The sequence below is a fragment of the Capricornis sumatraensis genome, chromosome 5, assembly GCF_032405125.1.
Source record: "Capricornis sumatraensis isolate serow.1 chromosome 5, serow.2, whole genome shotgun sequence".
NCBI lineage: Eukaryota > Metazoa > Chordata > Mammalia > Artiodactyla > Bovidae > Capricornis > Capricornis sumatraensis.
The window spans coordinates 49,774,252-49,794,083 of NC_091073.1; the positions used below are offsets into that span (position 1 = coordinate 49,774,252).

The 19,832-nt window shown below is 37.1% G+C and overlaps 1 protein-coding gene across 2 annotated transcripts in view; it reads right to left on the reverse strand.

Moving 5' to 3' along the window:
- RELN (reelin) overlaps nucleotides 1-19,832 on the reverse strand; it is a 536,845-nt gene that overhangs the window by 245,539 nt on the left and 271,474 nt on the right. For both annotated transcript variants that reach the window (XM_068972809.1, XM_068972810.1), the window contains exon 8: nucleotides 15,841-15,892. In XM_068972809.1, the coding sequence (XP_068828910.1) occupies nucleotides 15,841-15,892 (52 nt within the window). The remainder of the gene's footprint in view (nucleotides 1-15,840; nucleotides 15,893-19,832) is intronic.

Sequence of the window (19,832 nt, forward strand, 5' to 3'; positions counted from 1 at the left end):
AATCTCTTCATAGAACTGTTGTGAAGATTAAGGCATTAACATATGAAAAGTGCTTAGAAAACAACTCCGGTGTACACTAAGAAATTTCAGGTATGATTCAGTATTTTTGTTTCATTTCATAAATCCATTTATCCCAGAAAAAGGAGAAAATATTTGTTCATGGGCCAAATACTAAGCTGAATCACTACTTATCAAAGAATTTAAGGCATGTTAAGGCATATATTCCCTCTTCAATATATTCTTTCGTCTGGGGCTATCTCCCAGCTCTTTAATGGAAATGCTGTAAGTGCAACGTGGAAATGAAAACTGAGAACCAAAAGAGTTATCTTCCTGTTTGTTAGCATCACTGGTAAATGTATTAGAGGGGAAGAAAGGCAACTACTTGATAAGAAAAAGAAGGCGCTCTGGGAATAAGATAGCAAGACATAACAGTATGGAGACATACTTCATAGGTCTGTAGAATTGATAGAGTGGAAATCTGAGTTTTCAGTGCCTAACATCCAGATAAAACAGAAAATCTGACCAGTTAAAGTTTTAGCAGCATCCACAGAGGAAAGAAAAAATTCCAATAATTCAAGAGAACTATTATAGTTGCTTTGAGCAGTTAGGTACTACCCTGCATGCTCATTTTACAGGTAAGGAAACTGAAGCAAAGAGAAGCTAAGCAATTTCTCAAGGCCCAAATGGAATTCAGAATTGGGCAGACCAGAATCCATGCCTTCAACCACTTCACTATACTCCTTCCGGTGCACAAAGCACACTTTAGAAAACGAACAAATACTGCTTGATTTTCACATGGTCAGAACATGTGGGGACACGCTTCTGTGCTTCTGCTTCTACTCTGGCTCCTGCTTTGAGCCATATGTCTCTGTTTTTGGTAAAACCTAAAGGACTGAACCACCTCTAGTCTCCATATCAGGTCCACTTGGAAATCACTTTCTCTGCAGGTTCCCTGCCCATTCTTCTCCTTCCCCTGCTTCCATAGTCAGTCACCCAAAGCTGCATACCCTCCTGCAGATTTACTGAATCTATGCCTTTATTTTACCTTCACCATTACCTCCTTAAACCATCTCTCACACAGATCAGTGTGGTAACGTACTATCTGAATGCTCAGAACAAACACAAAAGGTATTGCACTGATAATTTCTTTGGTCATTTGCTTTAAAAATCCATAAAAAGTTATTTAAAAGAGATTTAAAAGAAAATATTTGTATTCCAAAGAAGTAATATTCTAACATTTCCCAACTCAGAAAACTTTAATTATGTGAAAAGCATTAATCTGATACAATATTACAATCAGAATTAAATTTAAAATAATAGTGTAATCCACATTTGTATCCTAAATAACGAATTCCATAATAGTTTATAAATCTGTTTCTGAAATATTATTTTACTATAAGGAAACAATAAATATTTACAAATGTAAAACAGTGCCTAGTACTTGTTATTTAAAAATAAAGAAAGAAGAAGAGTGGCAAAACTTATTTCTATAAAGTTGTTTCCTTTACTGTTACTGTTAGAGAGATTCATCACTATGGTTGTAAGAAACATTTTTAGTAACCTCAGTTTGACCTTTGAACCACTTTACTCATTATAAAATTGCAACTAAAATTGGTATCAATTTTTACTCCCGGGCTCTATTTAAATAGTACCATCCCTACTATAATTTACAAAACAATAGATAAGCAACTTTTCACTTTTGTTATAGGGAGTCAGGTCAAGATGATCAATCTAGCAATCAACCAACCAATGAGTCAACCAGTTATTAAAAATACTTCTGTCTGAGGTACATGCGAACTTAAAAGCCTAGTTATTTTCTCACGATTCAGTCCCACTTCTATTGACTTTGGTTATCATTCAGGAAAAGCCAGGATATGTATAACCTTTGAGTAGCCTTCTCCACGTAAGCAGTAAAATATCATTCAGAACTGACGTTTACATAAGGCGTGTGGCTACCCGTTGGCAGTCCACATGGCTCTTCTGTTGGCTATTCTTTCTGCCAGGTTATCACTTCTACACAATTTAAGCCTCTGATCAATGGTTACATCCTCAGCGGCCACCCCCTGGCCACCTCCAACAAAATGTGACCCCTCATGTGCTGACCCTGATTAATTTTCTTCATGCATTCAGTACTCCCTGACATTTATTTGTTTGATATTCATCAGCATGTCAGCCCGACCAGGGCAAAGATTTTCTTTTACGAATCCTGTCTCCCCAGTGCCTTAAGAGCTGCTTCACATAGAAGAGGAGCTCAGAGAACAGTTGTTGAATGAATGAAATTGAGGAAGCAGTTGTCAGTTAAACTCTAAGAAGAGAATTTTTTTGGAAATGCAACGATATCATTATTATTACTATTGTTACTACTGGCTCTTTTGCAGCACTTCGTTTCAGCAGGATAAGGATATGGAGGTGATTTATACCCTGTGTCCACCAGCAGAGTGTGTCACTCTTCTGGGAAGAGCCAGAAGGGGCAGCACATTCAATCACTCATGCTGAGAATTGCTTGGGTAACAACATTACATGGTTTGGCCAATGCTGCTTTTCTGTTCCTCTACCTAATATCTTCCCCTGCTAGCAAAACAAGCTACAAGTATAAACTAGCTATGATTGGTTGAATAAAGGTATAGCAACTACTTTGATATTTCTTGTAGGGGCCCCCTGAACTAAAACAGGCAACATCATAACCATATTTTTAGATAAAATGTATTCCTGGTTAACTCATAGTTCATTCTTTTCACCCAGTTCTAGGATTAAGGGTCACAGTGGGAAGACATTTAAGAGATCATGAAGATGAACATTCTTGCTTTATAAACAAGTTGTCAGGGGCTCACTAAGGCTCCACCAATTACCCAAGTTTACGTGGCAAATTCAGTTGGCAGAGAAGTGACTATATGGCCTAACTCCCAATCCAGTGTTCTTTTCCCTTCCCCATTTACAGCAACAGCAAAACTTGTCATATGCAGAGGTAATTTTAGAATATGCACCCAAAGGTAAAAAGGAAAAAAGTATTTCAGGTAATTAACAAAAATGCTGGATTTTCTTATGTTTGCGGTATTGCCAGTTTCTAAAGATTTGTAATGTGTTGTGATTTCTTTTCTCATTTTAAATAAACATTCACATTTTTGCCTGATTTTAAATGCTCAATTTTGTATTCTTTTCCTTAATGACACTGTAGCCTTCAACCAACTGTGTAAGCTTCAAATGTGGACCCACAAAACCTGATTCTACTCCTGTACAGAGCATGCCCTGCAGTATGTTCCTGAATTTCACAAATGTCTTAACTCACACGGGGTACCAAGCTCCAGATTACATGTTCACTTTCCATTTCGTTTAACATGGCACATTTACACGACAAATGTATTGTAATGCAAGACAATAATAAAGTAAGAATATATGATTCTTGAAACTATTTCTCTTTTTTTTTCAAGCAGATCTGGCTCAATTAAAATATTCTTAAAAGGAAATGATCATATTACAACTGGATGAGGATGGATGAAATGACCTAATTGTATGCTTATATACTTCCCTGGTAGCTCCGATGGTAAAGCATCTGCCTACAATGTAAGAGATCCGGGTTCAACCCCTGGGTCAGGAATATCTCCTGGAGAAGAAAATGGCAACCCACTCCAGTATTCTTGCCTGGAAAATCCCATGGAAGAGGAGCCTGGTAGGCTACATTCCAAGGGGTCGCAAAGAGTGAGTGACTGAGGACTTCACTTCATTTCAATTGTTGGCTTACATAACAAATAAGCCATTCAGTTTTGGACAGTGTTGCAAATGAACCTGAATGAGCCTCAGGAGCTCAACAAAACCTGGTGAGAACCTGCAACTTCTAGGATTTACTAACTAGAGTGCTTCTGTGCAGTGCTGACCGAGAGGATCTTAAATGGCTGTTAGAGTTTACAATGCCAAGAATACACAAACACATAAGCAAGTAGCAATTATGTGCTATATCAGTGAAGCCCATATTAAGCACATTGAAAACCTGTTCACTGTTCAGTAGCCCATTAACCATAATATATATGCATAAAGGAGACTGCAAATACCTTCCAGAGCCAGGAAGTTTCCCAAAATTCACACATAAACCTTTTCCTTTCTTCCTATTTCTTTTGGGTGGTTGCCATGAAAGTAAAAAAACTTAAAGAATAGCTTGATTTAGTATAAAATCAAAGCCACTTAAAAAATAGAAATATTCATCATTTATTCTATTAAGAATTCAAGAATTATTACTCACTTTCTCAAAATAACAGTTATATATATTCACAATCACTTAAGGTAAGATAAACTTTAGGATCCAAATTACTGACTGATTTAACTTACAGATTTCAGAAAGGTAACATGGTAAATACACCACATACTATGTAAGATCACCAGCAAGTCTGAGGTACTATCCTATAATTAAACATATTAATATTTCTGTACTTAAATATACAAAGATTCATATAAAGTAGTATAAATAAAGATTATAGATAGCCTTAAATTACTTCAAGTCTTGCTGCCAAATGAATTCAGATCATGTGAGGCTTTGCCATTACATAAATGAAAAAAAAAAAAGTTCTGTGGTTTTTCTGAGTGTTTTTATACTATGGAATTACAGATTAGGGATTGTGAGCCAATATCTCCTGTAGTCCTCTCTATATCTTTTTACTTTTATAGTAGAAGGATAAATCAGTTGGTTTTAGTCTCCCAAGACCTGGGTAGCTTTATTTTTATTTGGTTATGCCCTGCTCCACAAAGCCCAGGACTTTTCAAAGTAAATCAGAACAGAAACAATAGAAGGAGCTACTCCCTCTTGGGGGTTTGGTAGTGGTTGCCAGGAGCAGACTCTTTTCCTCAAAGCGCTGCCTGAAAAACAAGCTGCCTTTTTAAATGTGGCAAAGGGCCACAGAAGGAGAGAAGTGATCTTGCAGAATTTATGGATTGGGGAGAAGCACTGCCAGAAATCATGCCTCTAGATAGTGGAGCGGGGCCCATAAATACTGAGGCTTGAGGAGTGTCTGGACAGAACCCTGCTGAGAATTCTTGCAGCCCAAGTGCTGCTGCTGCTATTACTCAAAATTCAGACCTCAGAGACAAGCAGAGTCCTAGAGCCGCGTGTAAACAACAGAATTTGATACAGAAAGATCATAAAGTGATGAAATGGACGTAATCACACTACTTAAACTCCCTGCTAGGACTGGAGCCAATCTTAGCAGAATCAACACATCCTTTCATCTTTTCAAGGTAGATAAATGGAGGAGAGGGGTATTAACTAGAGCTTGTAGTGAATGGAAAGAGAAAAAGAAATGAATGGGGAACTTTTAGAAAAGCTTTTAAAAGCCAGACACTGTCACTTCCAGGGCATATTACGTTACTGTAGGCTAAGCCATTCAAGAAAGGGACTTGCCTCATTCTATAATGTGAAAAATGTGACGAGCAAGTTGAAGATATTGGTATAATAAGCAGTACTGGCAATTATCACTTTTTTTTCTTTGCCAAGAGAAACTTGGGTTTTTTTTTTTTTGGCTGCATGGCATGTGGGATCTTAGTTCCCCAACCAAGGATCTCCCTGAGGCAGAGACTGAATCTGTGCCCTGTGCATTGGAAGCATGGGGTCTTAACCACTGGACAATCAGGGAAGTCTTCCCATAAGAGCGATTTTTAAGGATAGTACTATTCACTAGGGAGTAAACACTCATTGTATCCAAAAGAACCGAGAAATACAGTAAAAGCTTATTTGCTACCTGGCAATTCTTCAGAGTAATTCTGCTGCAAGCAAGCCAATGGGCCATTATTATACAGATGAACAATATTTCGATATTTTCACAAACTTCTGCTCTAATATTTCATTAAAGGCAGCTGTGAATATTTATTTTCCAGGAACAACAATGACGTAGAACAATAATTACATTATATTTAGGTTTTTATTTCCTTCATTACTGAGTCTCCCAGAAAAATCATAAGGGCATTACCTCTCCCAGCCCATGGCATCAAAACAATTTGCTTTAAGTAGACCAAAATCTTTGTACTATGGCCAGTCTTGGAAGTACTACCTGATGAATAGGACCTAAATTGTGACTCTTGGTTTTAAGCAGATAATGCTGTAATTTCCAGAATAGCCAGAACTATATACTTCTTAGTCTTCATGTTTCTTTTATTCCTCTCCGTGTAGAAAACCTAAACTTTATAAGATTATACGTACCTGTTCACACTGTCTTATAATAATGTGGCACATCTATGTAAGTCTGCTGCATTAGTTTATAAATGTTGTAAAAACTGTAATCAAGTTTGTCCTCTAGCAGTGAGTTAGCTTCTCACCTGATACCCTTTGGAGCAAGTTGTTTTTGTTGTTACCTTCATGGACTGCAGGTATCCACAGAGTACTTGGATGCTGATCTTGGCTGATCACCAGCTCCCCGGCTCCCCTGAGGCATTCTCACACTGTTGCCCCTATGTCGAATCCTGCCTACACTGCCTGCCAGACAGTGCTGCTTCAGGCTCTGACAAAATACAGGCTCAGCTCGCCTGGCCTGTGCCTGCACAGAGACAGCAGCTCATGCTTTGTTGAAGCTCACAGACCATAGCTAAAGGGGTGAGTACTAGGCAAGGAAGGGAAAAATGGTTACTGTATCGGATAATGCTTTGTGGCAGCCCAGGCTGGAAGCATCCTGGGGCTTCTCAGTTCCAAATGACAAGGATGGGAATTGTGACTGAAAGGATATTACTTTAATTAAGAATAGTTCCATTCTGTACGAAAGGAAATCCTCAAATTACTCTTGGATCTGTCAAGAGCAAGTGAATTCAATTTTGGTAAAATATGACGACCAAAGTTGACCGAAATCATTATTTTATCAGCAGAAATTGTCAAGTCAGAGAAATCAACATGTCCAAAATCTTCAGCTGCCCCAAAAGATCAATTAAGCATTATCTGAATATGAAAATCTAGAATTTATATCTATACCTTGGTTTTGCCCACCAAGAAATAACTTTTGGTGGAATTCACCATTTTTTCCACTAAAAAAAAAAAAACATATTTCAAGGACAGTGTTATAAAAAGAACCATTATATGAAAATAAATTTTCAATTTTAAGCAACTACTAAAAACTGATATTAAGGATTAAGAGAGGTCAAAGTACAGTAAAAACAAATATTCTACATTCATGCTATACAAATGCTAAAATATGTTTTAAAATAAAAAACTTTATTATAAAATGCAGAAAAAGAATCAGGTTTTAAAAGCAACTCTTCTTCCCCTTCTGTTTTATATTAATTTTTAAAATGAGGCTATTAGCAACAGGTTTTGTTTTGACTGACTTTATTAGGAAACAGACTATTTGACCTACAAGCCTTTCTTTTTGAATAAATGTGACAGTATGTGATTTATTGTACTTAATATTTTGCTCCTTAGTCACTTCCTTGGCTGAAATTCCCAAATCTCATTAGGTGACTTCTTTCAGTTTATGGCAGATGGACAATGACCACAGGATATAAAATGAACAGCTGTCCTCCTCCCCTTTGTACCTTTCTCTCTTTCAGCCCTATCCCCATTCCCTCACTTCCAAAATATTTGTATTTTTTCCTTTTTCCTGCCACTCCTACAAGGGACCAATTCTCTCCTGATTTATGAAACACCATGTCATTTCCACCCACTTTTGGGTGCTCACCCCTTTACAAATTCCCTCCCAAGTCCAACATAGAGGTTTCATCAGATCCTATGTTGGGAAAAACATAAGGAAGGGAAATGCAAAATGTGTCAGGCTTTGCCAGGTTCCCTGCCGAGCAGCCCTCTCTTCCTTGGGGTGGAAGCCTTGAACCAAGCCCTAGTGTTCAAGTCTGGCTCATTTTCTAGTAGGACTACATCCACCTTTGAAAGCAGGTGTTAAATAATGTCCTTCTCCACCCCCAACAATCTGGGGACTCAGCATTACTACCCTTTTGTTGTTTGGGCTTTGACCCTGGTGACAAGGTCTTACAATGCCCTCTACCTCATCTCCCAGAAGCGGACCATCACTTTAACGTTCCCTGTGATGCTGATATTCCGGGGTGGTACTAGATGTGAGTAAAATTATGCCCTAAAAACAAGAGGACACTTGTACACACCTTAGTCCTCAAGGATCATTTAAGCTAGAAAGGATGAAAGTGGATGTGCACAAATGGCCAGAGTATAAATCAATGCTGAGTGAAATAAGCATCACAAAATAAAATAGAGCAAGTGGGGATTCAGAGATTTCAGAGTGTGGTAATGAGATTTTTTCAAGGAGGAAAGACTATTTATTTAGTCTATACTAATGATCAATTTCTTCTCATCCTATTGTTCAATGTTTTATCCCTTCTAAAGAACAGGCCTCAATAAATATTAGTAAAAATATTTATGAATGAAATATTAATATTTATCTTTTAAGCCTCATCAAGATGAGTGACAATAAATTAAATATTTCAAAAGGGAAAGGGCATAGTATCTTTCAAACTATTTTAATTCAGGTAGAGAAAACTGTTTAGTTATTAGTTTTAATAATGCAGACATAATTAATCTCAATAATCTTTGCCAGAACATTATATTTAGTAGCATCTTATAATATTTCAGAATATTCCCTTTTATTACTTAAGATAGGGCTTAGGAACTTGGGGTGAGGTAGATATGAAAAATATATAAAGTTCATATAAACTGGTCTTTTCTGTTTTGTTTTTAATTAATTTATTTTTTAATTGAAGGATAATTGCTTTACAGAATTTTGTTGTTTTCTGTCAAACCTCAACATGAATCAGCCATAGGTATACATATATCCTGGAGAAGGCAATGGCACCCCACTCCAGTACTCTTGCCTGGAAAATCCCATGGATGGAGGACTCTGGTAGGCTGCAGTCCATGGGGTTGCTAAGAGTCATACACGACTGAGTGACATCACTTTCATTTTTCACTTTCATGCACTGGAGAAGGAAATGGCAACCCACTCCAGTGCTCTTGCCTGGAGAATCCCAGGGATGGGGGTGCCTGGTGGGCTGCCATCTATGGGGTCGCAGAGAGTCGGACACAACTGAAGCGACTTAGCAGCAGCAGCAGAAGCATACATATATCCCCTCCCTTTTGAACCTCCCTCTCATTTCCCTCCCCAATCCACATCTCTAGGTTGATACAGAGCCCCTGTTTCAGTTTCCTGAGCCATATAGCAAATTCCTGTTGGCTATCTATTTTATATATGGTAACGGAAGTGTTCATGTTACTCTTTCCATACATCTCACTCTCTCCTCCCCTCTCCCCATGTCCATAAGTCTATTCTCTATCTCTGTTTCTCCATTGCTGCTCTGTAAATAAATTCTTCAGTACCATTTTTCTAGATTCCATATATATGTGTTAGAATATGATATTTACCTTTCTCTTTCTGACTTACTTCACTCTGTATCATAGGTTCTAGGTTCATCCACCTGATTAGAACTGACTCAAATTTATTCCTTTTTATGGCTGAGTAATATTCCATTGTGTATATATGCACAACTTCTTTATTCATTCATCTTTTGGTGGATATCTAGGTTGCTTCCATGTTCTAGCTATTGTAAATAGTGCTGCAATGAACAATGGAATACATGTGTCTTTCAATTTTGGTTTCCTCAGGGTATATGCCTGGGAGTGGGATTGCTGGGTGACATGGTGGTTTTATTCCTAGTCTTTTAAGGAATCTCCATGCCGTCTTCCATGGTGGCTGTATCAATTCACATTCTCTCCAACAGTGCAAGAATGTTCCTTTTTCTCCACACTCTCTCCAGCATTTATTGTTTGTAGACTTTTTGATGATGGCCATTCTGACTGGTGTGAGGTGATAACTCACTGTAGTTTTGATTTGCATTTCTCTAATAATGAGCAATGCTGAGCATCTTTTCATGTGTTTGTTAGCCATCTGTATGCCTTATCTAGAGAAATGTCTGTTAAGGTCTTTTCCCCACTTTTTGATTGAGTTGTTTGTTTTTCTGGTATTGAGTTGTATGAGCTGCTTGTATATTTTGGAAATTAATTCTTTGTCAGTTGTTTCATTTGCTATTATTTTCTCCCATTCTGAGGGTTGTCTTTTCACCTTGCTTATACCTGACATGCCTCTTGAGAAACCTGTATGCAGGTCAGGAAGCAACAGTTAGAACTGGACTTGGAACAACAGACTGGTTCCAAATAGAAAAAAGAGTACGTCAAGGCTGTATATTGTCACTCTGCTTATGTAACTTATATGCAGAGTACATCATGAGAAATGCTGGGCTGGAAGAAGCACAAGCTGGAATCAAGATTGCTGGGAGAAATATCAATAACCTCAGATATGCAGATGACACCACCCTTATGGCAGAAAGTGAAGAAGAACTAAAAAGCCTCTTGATGAAAGTGAAGTAGGAGAGTGAAAAAGTTGGTTTAAAGCTCAACACTCAGAAAACTAAGATCATGGCATCTCGTCCCATCACTTCATGGCAAGTAGATGGGGAAACAGTGGCTGACTTTATTTTTGGGGGCTTCAAAATCACTGCAGATGGTGACGGCAGCCATGAAATTAAGAGACGCTTACTCCTTGGAAGAAAAGTTATGACCAACGCAGATAGCATATTAAAAAGCAGAGATATTACTTTGCCAACAAAGGTCTATCTAGTCAAGGCTATGGTTTTTCCTGTGGTCATGTATGGATGTGAGAGTTGGACTGTGAAGAAAGCTGAGTGCCGAAGAATTGATGCTTTTGAACTGTGGTGTTGGAGAAGACTCTTGAGAGTCCCTTGGACTGCGAGGAGATCCAACCTGTCCATCCTAAAGGAGATAAGTCCTGGGTGTTCATTGGAAGGAATGATGCTAAAGCTGAAACTCCAGTACTTTGGCCACCTCATGCAAAGAGTTGACTCATTGGAAAAGACTCTGATGCTGGGAGAGATTGGGGGCAGGAGGAGAAGGGGACGAACGAGGATGAGATGGCTGGATGGCATCACCGACTCCAAGGACATGAGTTTGAGTGAACTCCGGGAGTTGGTGATGGACAGGGAGGCCTGGCATGCTGCGATTCATGGGGTCGCAAAGAGTCGGACACAACTGAGCGACTGAACTGAAAGACATTTTCATACCTTAATCTGTAAATATAAAACATTCATGACATAGTGCCTTTACTTTGTTTAAGGTGATTAAAAACAAATGAAAAAGCAGTAAACACACACACACACACACACACACACACACCTGTGTGTGTGTGTGCATGCTAAGTCACTTCAGTTATGTCCAACTCTTTGCGACCCTATGGACTGTAGCCTGCCAGGCTCCTCTACCGATGGGATTCTTCAGGCAAGAATCCTAGAATGGGTTGCCATGCCCTCCTCCCGGGGATCTTCCCGATTCTGGGAACAAACCTGCAACTCTTGCCTTGTAGGTGGATTCTTTAGCACTGAGCCACCAGTGAAACCCAAACACATATTTACAAAAGCCCATTCCTTTAGGATATTCATAAATAAAACCAAAGAAAAAACGTATCAACTCTATGAATTATGAACAAATAAAAGATTCTAGCTAGCTCATTAATAACAAACTGATTAAACACATGCATATGTATTTTTTGTCTACTGGCTTCATTAAAAGCACAGTTTATTGGTGATTCTCTGTTTTCTTCTGGATTATCTTTTCCATTGATTGAGGTCCTCAGATCACCTCCCCCAAATCTCTTGATGTGAAATGTCTGTATCACATCAATTTAGCACTTGGTTACATAATGTTACAGATGTCTCTGTAATAGTTACTTGTCACTCAGGCAAGAAATATTTATGAGCACCTTCTAATTTTGAGTCCCTAGGGCTGAGAATAACATGATGGACAAGACAGATACACTTCCCAAGCCAAAAAGTTCTTCATGATGTGTGTTTTTAAAATGCTTTACCTTTAATCCCCACTTAGCCAACAGATTCTATTAATTTGGGGAAAAGAGCTGGGCTAAATTCAACAAGTATATTCTTTGGCAAGCTCGTGTTGAGTAAATCAATGTAGATTTATATTAAGGAAGGGATAAATCCATTCTTAACACAACTGATATTTCTTAAGAAAGATCACAGATATTAAAAATTAATTTCATTATATTTATTTATTGCTTAAGAGAGAAAGAGGTAAGTTTTCTGACCTCTACTGCCTATTTAAAACTCCCAGCTGATGAACATGAACACTCCAGATGGACAGAACTATATGCTACATTGCTCATAGCCTTCCTTAGCCAGTCTTCCTGCTCCAGAAAAGAACTCAATTTCCCATTTTATGCCTTGCTTATGTCACTCTATCTCCTCAACTGGAAAAACTTCCTCCTTTCCAATGACTCATATTGTTCACTTTCAGGAACTCTCCTAAGAAGCTTTCCTGAATTGCTCTACTCTGCAGGACCTAACACCACAGGGACCTGTACACGAACATCTATGTTTACAACAATCTAGCAGTTCTCTAGAGGTTGCATGCTCCATATGCATCTAAAGCCTTCTACCATATCACTAAGCACTGTAAAATGTTGTTTTCTCATTTTTTTGTCTTTCCATAGTCAACTTTAACCCAGAAAAGCCTAAGGAGACAGCAAATACTCAGTGAAATTCTGTTAAATGAATAATGAATCCAAAGCACTACTAGCACTTCCCCTGGACCCAGGATCCTGCTTGGGAAAACAGAGTTTGGAGGAACCTGTAAAATAATGGTTTGCAAGGGCATCATCTCAAATTTTTCTTCCTGTCTCAGAGGAAATCTAAAGGAAATAGGTAAGTTCCCCTAAGGCTACAACCATAAATTCCACCAGTTGAATCTAATGAATCAAGTGAGGATTGTAGCAGATCAATGCCTAGCACAGAAATGGATATAAGATCTTTCACTGAAATGGAAAAATGAAAAGTTGTTCTAAGAATACTTTAGGACACCTTTCAAGACAATTTAGCTATTGATAACCTGGTAAATTTCAACTTCAGGACTGTGTTTTCAGCATGCTTTAACTTAAAAATTCATTTGGTGAAGATAGTCTGTAATCTGTGTGTGTGTGTGTGTGTGTGTGTGTGTGTGTGTGTGCATATTTAGAAAGATACACTGGCATAGCATTGGTGCTAATAATTGACATGGCAAGAGTTTATTAAGACATTCCTTAGTAATTAAAGACAAGGTACTTGGAAATCTCTTGGATAATGTTATGATGTAATTAAAAATGTTTACAAGAGCAATATAAAAATAGCAAGGCAATAATTTATTCAGTTGTGGTTGTATAGCCACAATTTATTATTGAGGCCATAAATAATGACAGAATCCCCTAGAAAATGGTCTATATTATATCTGACTCATCACGATATACAATGAAAATTTAACATCCAAGAGGACTTCTTGAGAAGTGACTCTAAATCTGAAGGACTATATTTAACCATACTATTAGAACATATTTCCAACTATAGAACATATTTGGAAAGTTTCACAAGACACAAATAAATATAAATGTTGAACTGTGTACATACTGTGTTTTTTATAACACACTTAATAAAAATTTTGAACAGGATATAAATGCAATGCTGCTAGGCTGAGGTTGCTACTTTGGTATTTGGTCACTGTGGGGCTTGAAAAACTCAGGATGAATATACACAATTATGATGTATCTATAATTTCTGTGTGTGCCCCAGTCTAGTCTTCACACCATAAATACAAACAGAACAATAGTACTCCAAGTACTCATCATGAGATACACAAAATCATTTCAGAAAAGTTCTGTTTGTTATACCTATTTACCACACAACACCATACATCATACAGCTAATGGTTTGCCACTACACTGCGTCTCAGCCACCTTAATACTTCTTAGTTCTCAAGAATTTTTATCCTCGAAATGCAGTAAGCAAATTCCCTGATGAAGTCACTAAGCAGTAAATTATAATTTATTTAACTAAATATTTTGTCTCATTCCCATACAATGACATGTTAAAATTTCACTTTTGATTCTAAACATACTAAAAAATACTAAAGTGTATCTTTTTAGTTACAAACTTGACATGCTTATCTATCTATCCATTTTTTCATAACTTCCTGATTCTGTTACTCTTCCAGTCTTCTAGCCTAGGATTCAAATCCATGCTTTTTATAATACAAGCAACACTCTGGTCTGCTGGGCTATAACCCTCTGACTTGTGGAGAAATCAATGATTCTTGCCAAGTTACATTTTCTGGGTCTAGTCTCAAGCCTTTAGGTATGGTGCTTGTTCTGGGCTTTGGGACTCAGGCACAAAACTCTTTATTCTCTGATAAACATTCCTTTCTCAGCTACTGAAAGGTGAGGAAATGAATCTACGCTGGCTCAAAAGCATACTCCTTACTATTTACAAAAAAAGATCTTTTTTCCCTTGAAGGAGGGATAATTCAATCAGTGCTAGATCTCTGCTACCTTGAATAAAGTTTAAATATAGTAGAATTGTGAGCATATATTTTAAAAGAAGATTCTCTTGTGTTCTTTAAATGCTTAAAGATAATATCTGAAATTAATATATTATTATTAATAAATGCTCAGACTATTGGTAAATAAAAAAATCTAGCTTATATTTTGTAATAGTAGTATAATGAATTTAAAAACATTTGTTCTGGTTAAGAATCTCTAAGTTACACTAGCCTATCATGCTACAATTGAAAAAAATCCTGTTTTTGTAGCATTACAACTTCAAAAAAATGAGCTCTTTTTTCTGATTATAGAAGTATTATATGCTCATTATAGAAAACTTATTATACACTTGCTAATAGATCAAAAAAACCTTCCTACTAAAAACCTTATTATTTTATTTTTTTTGTTACAGCTTCGCTTATGACCACATAAGGACTTCTGAGTAGTTAGTAAATTGTTGGAGGTAATGCTATCAATGTGAGAAGAGAAGAGTCCAAATTGTACACAAGCAGGTTCACATTATAGCTAACAGAAACTGAAAGGGTGCAACCTGAGGGAAAAATGACAACTACATGACTTAAAGAAAATTGCTCTTAGGAAATCAACTACAGTGGGCTGCAAGAGCACTGTTCTGCAATTAGGACTAGAAGCATAGTGAGAGAAACAGTTCTTTCGCTAGTGGTGGATCCCCAAAGATATGCAGTGAAGATGGTCGAAAGTGGAGGGTGCTATCTCAGAGGCATGGCTGTCAGCAGTCCTGATGTCATGGGGAGAGGCCAGGAGGTGTCCATGTTATAAAACCAAGACCAAAAATTAGCCCCCATCTAGAAGGCAATATCTTTATTTACTTAGAATCTTCCCTTTGGAAACATACATGTTATTTATTAATATAAAACTTTGAAAATTCAAATGGAAAATAATATAATAGATAGCAAACTATACACACTTGTCTAAAAGATAACCTTATTTTATTGAATGCTTTGTGTAGAAATTTTTAGCTCAAATACAAAGCACCTGAAAGAAATATTGTTAGATACAGTCATTTTTAAATTATTGGTGTGTGAATCAAACATGGAGCCTAAATTGGTTTCTCTCAGCCACAAATAATAATCTTTTTTTACTACCATTCAGTAAGAATGCAGGAAATTTAACAGATTTCAATCTTAATCTGAGAAAAACATTATTAGTAAGGTCATCCTGTGTAATATAATATTCCAATACACTCAAAATCCACATGTAACTACCTTTAAAATGTTTTGGATTACCTGGATTGTTTTTACATACCACTCACTGCCAGAGAGAAATGAGAACAGCATTTAAAATTTTTTAAATTTCACTTTAAAAATGTTTTAAATTATTTACTGCAGTGTTAAGACTTACTCTTTTCTAAATCTAAAAGCATTTGGCACCATAATCCTGCTGGAACACAATGATTAAAACAAACATTTCCAAGTTAAATTGCTTAATTGCTAACAACACTTACCAATGGAAAACTGAAGGACAGAAGCTGTTGTTGTATTAAGGCCTGTGGTAATCTAGAAAAAGGAATATACCAAAATCAGACAAGATAGAGAGCAGGAGAAAGAGGCAAAGGATTCAGAAGGAGAGAGAGTGAAAATTAAGAGGATGGAAAGGAGCCATAAACAAAGGTTATATTTATCCAGTGATTACCTTGTTTCTGTCAGTATGTTTTGTGTTTCTCTGGGAAAGCCTCACTTAGGCACTCCTAGTACATTTCTCAGGGTCTTGTTTAAAACTCTTCTTAGTGTAATTTACCAGGCACTTAACACAGCCCCCTCTACTCACTGCACCCTTCTCTCATTCCTCATCAGTAGGCCTGGGGCCCATAAAAATGTCATTGAAAATTGACCAAACAAAAACTGGGACCAAAATTAAAACATATGAGAAGAGTAGGAATATTTTGAAAAGTAAATAAAATTACAACAGGTAAAAGATGAAGAATTTCTTTGGAGGATGATAAAAATGTTCTAAAATTGATTGTGGTAATGGCTGTGTAATTTTGTGATTAAGGTGAAAATCTTGAATTGTACACTTTAAATGAATGAATTGCAGAGTATGAGGATTATTTTTCAATAAAACTGTTACCCCCTCCCCCAAATAATCAAATTATAGGAGTAGAAATCCTCTTCTAACACATTGCTATTATTTTCCTTTAGTTTCATGAAAAAGCATGCCTAAATAACTTTCCCCTTTCTGGAAAAGGAATGGTACCTTATTTAATTTTAAATAAATTAAAATTCAAAAAAATATTAATTTTTTTTCATTCATTCATTCTATGGAGCAATTACTTTGACCCATACCAGCTCAAGTATGGTGAGAAATAAGGTTCTCATTTTCTTTCTTTTTTCTTTTGATTCTCATTTTCAGTGACTCTTGTTGGGTTTCTGATCCCATGAGCTAAGGTACGGGATGCCTCCTATGACTGCACCCAATAAAATAGGAAGTGGATAACTATGTTTTAAACATGGCAGAAGGAGTAGTCTTCTTAAATGTCATAATAATACTCTTGGACTTTGTAGCCCCCATACAATGGAGTCCACCATGGCAGAAGGGTTAAGAGATACCCAGTTCATGAATCACTGTGGGAACTGGTGGACAAACAGTGAATAAGCTTCTTGAAGTGCCAGAATTCAGCTGAAATGTGAATATCAAAAGATCGAATTGTGCTTTCCATTTCTACAACACAATTTGGAAAGTGGTGTTGGAGTGTATGTTTTAATTATGTGGCTTTAAAATTCATGAAGAAATAGAAAAGGTAACAAAGGGGAGGGCAAGAGAGACCTTTTTATAAGTTGTCTAGATAGCAGTATGGCTATCAGCTCCTAATTTGTTTTTACCATTGCAAGAATCACTGGTGTCAGGGTATCAGATGAAATTCTCTATTTAAATCTTCCATTATCACAGATTATTTAAGAAAAAACTGGCCCACCATGTCTAGAACTCTGTTTTCTATTTCCTTCCTCACTTCAGAGTCATTAGAGAAAAATGCACTAATAGAAATTTCTTTAGATAACAAAAATACTAGCTCTTTTTCAAGATTTCTTTAAAAGAGGTTAGCAGACATTTGGTCCTATCCAAAATGTCCAAAAGACATTTGTCCACTACAAAAAGTCCACAATATTTGGTCGTGTCCTAAACCATTTAATGTAGACCAAACAAGCTCACGTTGTTTGGTCATGACATTTTGGATAGACCAAATCTCAAGGACCTTTTGGTATCTACCAAATGTTTCACAATAAACTGTGGAAAATTCTGAGAGAGATGGGAATACCAGACCACCTGACCTGCCTCTTGAGAAATCTGTATGCAGGTCAGGAAGCAACAGTTAGAACTGGACATGGAACAACAGACTGGTTCCAAATAGGAAAAGGAGTACGTCAAGGCTGTATATTGTCACCCTGCTTATTTAACTTCTATGCAGAGTACATCATGAGAAATGCTGGACTGGAAGAAGCACAAGCTAGAATCAAGATTGCCGGGAGAAATATCAATAACCTCAGATATGCAGATGACACCACCTTTATGGCAGAAAATGAAGAGGAACTAAAAAGCCTCTTGATGAAAGTGAAAGAGGAGAGTGAAAAAGTTGGCTTAAAGCTCAACATTCAGAAAATGAAGATCATGGCATCTGGTCCCATCATGATCCGCTTCATGGGAAATAGATGGGGAAACAGTGGAAACAGTGTCAGACTTTATTTTTTGGGGCTCCAAAATCACTGCAGATGGTGATTGGAGCCATGAAATTAAAAGACACTTACTCCTTGGAAGAAAAGTTATGAGCAGCCTAGATAGCATATTCAAAAGCAGAGATATTACTTTACCGACTAAGGTCCGTCTAGTCAAGGCTATGGTTTTTCCAGTAGTCATGTATGGATGTGAGAGTTGGACTGTGAAGAAGGCTGAGCACTGAAGAATTGATGCTTTTGAACTGTGGTGTTGGAGAAGACTCTTGAGAGTCCCTTGGACTGCAAGGAGATCCAACCAGTCCATTCTGAAGGAGATCAACCCTGGGATTTCTTTGGAAGGAATGATGCTAAAGCTGAAACTCCAATACTTTGGCCACCTCATGCAAAGAGTTGACTCATTGGAAAAGACTTTGATGCTGGGAGGGATTGGGGGCAGGAGAAGTGGACGACCGAGGATGAGATGCTGGATGGCATCACCGACTCGATGGATGCGAGTCTGAGAGACTCCGGGAGTTGGTGATAGACAGGGAGGCCTGGAGTGCTGCGATTCATGGAGTCGCAAAGAGTCGGACACCACTGAGCGACTGAACTGAACTGAACTGAAATGTTTCAGAGACCAAATGTCTCATGGATGCGTTGGACAGAACCAAATGCCCTACAGGGTTAAAAGAAATCTGTTTTTTCCCTCCCCCATAACTTTTAGAGTATCTATTTACCCTCAGGGGTTTCTACTTGGAATATTTGATCTTAGAGTCCAAAGAGGCACATGGAAATTTTTAAAATTTTTCTCAAAAATTGAATGAATGCTCTTTTCCTCCTCTGATTTTATGTAACTGAGTAATTCCCAGATGAGTTATGAAATACTCCTGAATGTAAGTTCTTTGAAACAATGGTATGGCATTATATAAGCTAAAAGCACCTTGGTTATTGCTATTGCTAGTGCATTAAATATATGAGAGAGTCTTTGATACTTATCCTGAGGGTGTAATAAATGATGCTTGTGTCACCTGGATGATCAACTTTCACATCTGTGACCTCTGCTAGCAAACAGTAAATCACTGGAAATAGTGCCAAATTTCAAATTACATGTGCTAACTGAGGGTGACCTTAGACTTTGATTAGTCATTGATCCCATTATTTGTTTTCTTCACCAGGGAAGCTAAGGACTGTAGGAATGATTGACTCTGATTCCTTTACCTTGACCCAATTTAGTTTATTAGTAAAATTGTCAGCTACAAGAAAGGATAGGAAAGATGAAGAGGAAAAAAAAAAAACCCAATAAAGCACTTCCTATAAAATCTATTCACCTATATTTACATTTGGGTATTATAAATTATTTCTTATTCTTGAGTTCAAATACATAATTTCAGTCTGCAAAGTTATTACATCAGTCATTCTGAAAACTAAAGAACCTTTTAAAGAGATTTTGATGATTTATTACAGTGACTATGAACATCAGAGAGAGGACTTTTTCACTACCAAATCTCACTGTTCTTAAATTATCAAATAAACTCCAAATTATAGAAAATTAGTATGTTCACCAAATGAATCTGAAGAATTCACTGCAGGCTGAATCTGTTCATTGTACATTTCTTCCCTACAAATTTTTATTGAATTTAATCTTGTTTTAGCCCAAACTCCTCACTGTAACTAAAACACATTTCCAAATATGAGAGAAAAATTGAGTAAATAATTTATTTATTTTTTTAATTGGAGAGTAACATAACTAATTTTATTTTAAGCTCTGAGAGAGCACATTTTCTCTTAG